At 46.5% G+C, this 5,641-nt stretch overlaps 1 protein-coding gene across 1 annotated transcript; it reads left to right on the forward strand.

The window, feature by feature from the left end:
- LOC8061087 (probable polygalacturonase At1g80170) lies at window positions 2,500-5,250 on the forward strand. The gene is made up of 7 exons (XM_002440122.2): window positions 2,500-3,120; window positions 3,223-3,393; window positions 3,530-3,556; window positions 3,710-3,917; window positions 4,283-4,364; window positions 4,478-4,586; window positions 4,664-5,250. Exons 1-7 carry the CDS (start codon window positions 2,842-2,844, stop codon window positions 5,012-5,014), a joined length of 1,227 nt encoding a protein of 408 aa, XP_002440167.1. The 5' UTR covers window positions 2,500-2,841; the 3' UTR covers window positions 5,015-5,250.

The following is a 5,641-nucleotide window of genomic DNA, read 5'->3' on the forward strand; positions in this document are numbered from 1 at the left end:
AGGCAGCATGTCTGATGGTAGCAATGCTTGCCAAAAGGTTAGAAAAGAGTGTGTGGAATTACTTGGGTCTTGGGACAAGGTTGAAAAGGGCAGAACAAAAGATACTACGTTATTGGGAATTGACTCACGTGAATGCATGGTGCAAGTTCTAGTGCTCGCATTCGGTCTTTTCGGGCTACTTTGGTTAGCTCTAATCTTCGGAATTCAGATTTTGACCAGATTCTATATAAGGGGGAAAAAAATCAGAACCAAACCGAATAAATAGAACAATTCGGTCCACCGAACTGACCAAACAATAATGTATACTCTCCTAATTTCAAACTGTCATATGTTTTGAGTTTTCTTATACTTATCCCTCCATCCATAAAGAATACAACTATGGTATCCGTGATTGCCAAAGTAGTTCATGTTTGATCAACTTTACAGCGAATAGTATTCACACTTATATCTTCAACCTTTGAGCGAAATGTGGCAAAAAGAAGAAAAATCCATAGACCGACTCCATTGTCTTTACCCCGTAGGAACTACGAGATCACCCTAAGGACGTCTTCGACGTCCAAAGGTATTTGCTTATTATGAAAGTATATTTTATATACTAAATATAATTATATTTATTTTATATCTTAAATGTTAGTATTTTTCTATAAATTTGATCAAACATTAAATATTTTTTTTTCAAAATGTGAGAATTTCATTCTTTCATAGACAGAGAGAGTCATGTATTTTAAGGAGTCAAATGATCTCAAATTTGACTATATATATATATAGACACACACACACACACACACACACACACACACACACAAGTAACAATGCTTATGATACCAAATACATATCATCATCATTAGATTAATTGCATCATATATTTTTATATTAAATCTATTTAGAGATATAAATGTTAATATTTTTTTATAAATCTAGTCAAACTTTATATTAGTTGACTTCTCGAAGTATGAGAAAAGCCAAAACGTCTTATAATTTGGAATATATGAAATAACATTTTTTTTTCTATACTCCTCAAACCTTTGTAAGTGTTTGCCATTTTCCCTAGCCCTTCTACAATCACACCAGACATGTCCAGGTAGCAATCTTGGTGTTGTTTGAAAACTTTGGATGAGAGACAAAAAGGAACAGATACAAAGGTGAGCATGTTGTATGATCATTCCTTTACCTTTTTTAGAAAGACGGTAAAAACCTTGTCGGATTTTTATTAGAATGAGGAAAAAAAAGAGAAACAGGATTTATAAAGAGAAACACATGCTAAAGCCACAACTGTTGGAGGTCTATTCGAGTGTTCGATAGAGGATAATAAAGACCCAACCTAAACGTTACTACCAAAATGGTGGAGTTCTCCTAGTGTTTTTAGTTAGTAATAAAACACTACCACTAGTCAAAACACTAGGGAATCCTCACTAGGAGGTATTTACTAGGAAAAGTTTATACTAAATTTTGAATACTAAAACACTAGGAGAACCCCACACTACTAGGAGAATTTGAAAAATCTGGTTGTGCGTACCCTACTAAAATGAATCCCTGACCGTACCTTAAACTCGAATTGATGGACATTTCAAGTCCTCAAGTTTTAAGTGCCGGTCCCTACTCTCTCTCGTACTCTCTCCCGGTCTAGAGAAAAAAAAAACACCTAAGGCCTTGTTTAGTTCTTAAACATTTTTAAGATTCTTCATCACATAAAATTTTTAAACATATGTATAGAGTATTAAATATCAATAAAAATAATTAATTGTATAGTTTGATTATAATTTACGAGATAAATTTTTTGAGTCTAGTTACTCTATGATTGAACAATAATTAACAAATACAAACGAAAGTGCTACAGTAATTAAACTCAAAAAATTTCACGGAATAAACAAGGTCTAAACGAAACAACAGCCTTTTACTCGCTGAATGCTAAAAAAAGCCTTTTACTCTGCTGCAAATGGGGAAGGCTAGTAGTAACAGTTCTGTCTATACAAATCTACGATACGTTGATACCCTATTTAATTTGTCCTTGAGAAACCATACTTAATTTGTCCCTGAGAAACCATACCTTTGAGCACCCAACGCCCTGAATTCATTCCCGTTTATTTGGAGAAACTCTTCCAGACTTCATGGCATGTCTGTTACTACCATCCAGTAACCGGCAACGGCAAATGAAAGCCCCTTTCCGAGCCCCAGCGTAGAGCAACCTGGTCAGATTCAGCTGCCGTGATCCCATTTTACCGGCTCTGTTTAGTTCATAAAATATTTTGTAAAATTTTTAAAAATTTTTGTAGCATCAAATTTTACAACACATGCATATAGTATTAAATATAGATAAAAAATAATTAATTATATAATTTATCTATAATTTACGAAACAAATTTTTTAAATCTAATTAATTTATGATTAAAAAATAATTGTGAAATACAAACGACTAAACAGCGCCGGAGGCGACACTGGCGTAATCTAGAGGTGTTTCCATCACCAATCACGGGCGCCTTGCCCACATTCCGCAGACGGCTACTGTTTCCCCCTCTTTGCCACATGCAGAAATCTCGTTTTCGTCGCGCATCATTCACCAGCTTCCTCCGGGAAAAGGCAGAGACCCGCCGGTAGTACAAAGGCCGGCCGCACATGCATGCTACCTGCTAGGTGTCGTACTGCTACTACTGCCACTGTGCACCACCCCACCACCTGCTTCTTCCAGCACAGGCTGACGCTTCATTCTCCCGTCCTCTCCTCTCCTCTCCTCTCATCAACCTCTGACCTCCCCGACCCCGAGGCCGCCGTTCGTTCGGTGCCGCAAGCCTGTCCCTGTGCGCAGCAGCGGCGGCGGCTGGAGCTGGTCGTCGGCGCGCAACGATGGCCGTGCGCTTGCCGCTCGCGCTCGCGGCAGTGGCGGCGGTCCTGCTGCTTCTCCTGTGCCGCGGCGGCGGAGCCGAGGCGCGTGTCCTCCTCACGCTCGACGACTTCGGCGGGGTCGGCGACGGCATTGCCAACGACACCCAGGCTCTGTTGGACGCGTGGACCGCCGCGTGCACCTCCAGCGAGGAGGCCGTCCTCGCCGTGCCGGCCGGCAAGGCGTACCGGATCTGGCCCGTGCAGCTCTCCGGGCCCTGCAAGAAGAAGCTCAAGCTGCTGGTACGTCACGCGCCCTGCCCCGCCCTGTCCATCCCGGCGCCGCGTGTCGTGCGTTGCGTATTCAATTCGTTGCTCGCTCACGCTGGTGTGGTGGCGCGGTAGATTTCCGGCGCGATCGTGGCGCCGTCGAGCCCCGACGAGTGGGCGGGGCGGGACCCGATGAAGTGGCTCTACATCTACGGCGTCGACGGGCTGTCCGTCAGCGGCGGCGGCACCATCGACGGCATGGGGCAGCAGTGGTGGGCCAGCACCTGCAAGCGCAAGAAGACCCAGGTAAATAAACTTGTGGCCCGGTACCGGTTTAACCACCAACCAACCAACCAACCCGTCTGAGCCCTGCAACTGCACTTTTGGCAATGAAGCCACCTGAATTCTCTGTCGTCTTTGCTCTGCTCTCGTGCTCTTGCAGCCGTGCTACTCGGGGCCTCGTCCAAAGGTGAACGCCTTGTCCCACTATGGGTTCAGTCAGACATGCCAGCTCGACGCCGGCCGGCGGTGAGAGGGTGCGTGCGCCGGTGATCGCCGGTGAATGATCCTTTTATTCTTTTGGGTTCAATTCTGTCTTTGCATTGCGTGGCATGGCATGCAGGCGGTGCACTTCGAGGAGTGCCGCGGGGTGAGCGTGCAGGGCGTGACGCTGCAGAACGCGCAGCAGTTCCAGCTGACGTTCACGCGCTGCTCCTGCGTGAAGGCCAGCTTCCTGCGGGTGATCGCGCCGGCGGACAGCCCCAACACCGACGGCATCCACCTCAACGACACCTCCCACGTCCACATCACGGACAACCTCATCTCCACAGGTCCGTCCGTGTCCGTGCCCGATTATTCGCAGACGGCGACGCCTTAACAGCAGTGAGGATGTGATGAGATGAACGTCTCAGTTCCGTTCCGTGACGCAGTTTCGTTTCTCAGCTGTTTGCTTGCATTTTCTGGCATGAGATAAGATCAAAGCCGCCGGACGACTAGCTGACCGGACAAATCGAAGTTTGGATGAGAGAGTAGCGTCAACTGACACTAATGCTGATGTAACTGAAGTCCAAAATTGCTGCTGATAAATATTCCATTGGCTACTTGCATCGCAGAAATTTCCAAAATCAATTATTCAAGAATATTCGTGGCTGCTGCTAGTACTCCTATTTGACTAAACAGTTCACACTTTTTGCAGGGGATGATTGCGTCTCCATGGTCGGCAATTGCTCTGACGTCCATGTGAAAGACATCTCATGTGGGCCTGGCCATGGTATCAGGTGAAAGAAATCTCTACTACCTCTTCCAGCTTCTATTCCAGGATCTGATCACTGAAACTGTGACTAACAATGCCACACACACACGCGCGGCACGTGCGTGTCACTCGTGTCAGCATCGGGAGCCTGGGAAAGAACCGGACCACGGACATGGTGGAGAACGTGAGGGTCGACACCTGCTTGCTCACCAACACGACCAACGGCGTACGGATCAAGAGCTGGCAGGTAATAAACACTACCAGACACTGTGTAACAACAGTCCACGTCGTAGGCCTTCACTCTGACAGGAGCAACCTTGTCAGGGAGGCATGGGGTTCGCGCGTGACCTGCGGTTCGAGAACATCCTGATGAAGAACGTCTCGAACCCCATCATCGTCGACCAGTACTACTGCGACCAGCCCACGCCCTGCGCCAACCAGACGCAGGCGGTGGAGGTGCGCAAGGTGGAGTTCGCCAACATCCGGGGCACGTCGGCGACGGCGCAGGCGATCAGCATCGCGTGCAGCGACACCGTGCCGTGCCGGGAGCTGGAGCTGGCGAACGTCAACCTGACGCTGGCGGAGGGCGGCGGCCGGGCCACCGCGCTCTGCTACCGGGCGTCCGGGAAGAGCGTTGGCACCGTGGTCCCGCCGTCCTGCCTCGCCAAGTCCTGAGAGTCATCAGCTAGTGAATACACACATATGATTGTTGATTTGGAGCTGTTGTCATACCCCAAACGAGCTTGTCGATTGTACACGCTGTTTTTGACGACAAGGAAACACAGAGAAGATATATTGGAGTTTACGTGCAAAATGCTGTGTGCTAGAAAGGGGGAGCTCGCTCTCTTTCTATGTACTAGAACTGCAGTGAATTGAAGGCAATAAGCTATAAATATATGGTAACAGTAACATCTAAGCATATAGATTGATATAGATAGCCATTGTCACCTATTGCCACCGCGAACACGGCATGGACACCAAAGAGGTTTTTACACAAGTTCTCAAGCAATGGATCATCATGTGCACACTTCTATTCAGGCCTGAGCTCATGCGTCCCTTGATTGATCTGGCCATTGCTTGTTGTATAAGTTTGTTTGGTTTTCCTTAGGTTGCTGCTGCAGTGCTGCCTAGAAACCAAGCGTAGACAATTTTAAACAGGACTTCGATAACAGAAATGCTACAATTATGAGTTCAAAACCAATATTGTGTCTTTAAAGTAGAATCTCAGTATATTAAACATGCACTACATGGTTGGCGGTGAAAAATACATTATCCTGACCAAATTGTTGCAGTTGATATACA

This window comes from Sorghum bicolor, chromosome 9, assembly GCF_000003195.3.
Source record: "Sorghum bicolor cultivar BTx623 chromosome 9, Sorghum_bicolor_NCBIv3, whole genome shotgun sequence".
NCBI classification, from domain to species: domain Eukaryota; kingdom Viridiplantae; phylum Streptophyta; class Magnoliopsida; order Poales; family Poaceae; genus Sorghum; species Sorghum bicolor.

Excerpts from the sequence above, each read along its gene's own strand:
- LOC8061087 (XM_002440122.2), top strand. The coding sequence starts at position 2,842 with ATGGCCGTGCGCTTGCCGCTCGCGCTCGCGGCAGTGGCGGCGGTCCTG. Across the intron at positions 3,121-3,222 it reads AGAAGAAGCTCAAGCTGCTG|ATTTCCGGCGCGATCGTGGC; the intron begins GTACGTCACGCG and ends GTGGCGCGGTAG. Across the intron at positions 3,557-3,709 it reads ACTCGGGGCCTCGTCCAAAG|GCGGTGCACTTCGAGGAGTG; the intron begins GTGAACGCCTTG and ends CATGGCATGCAG.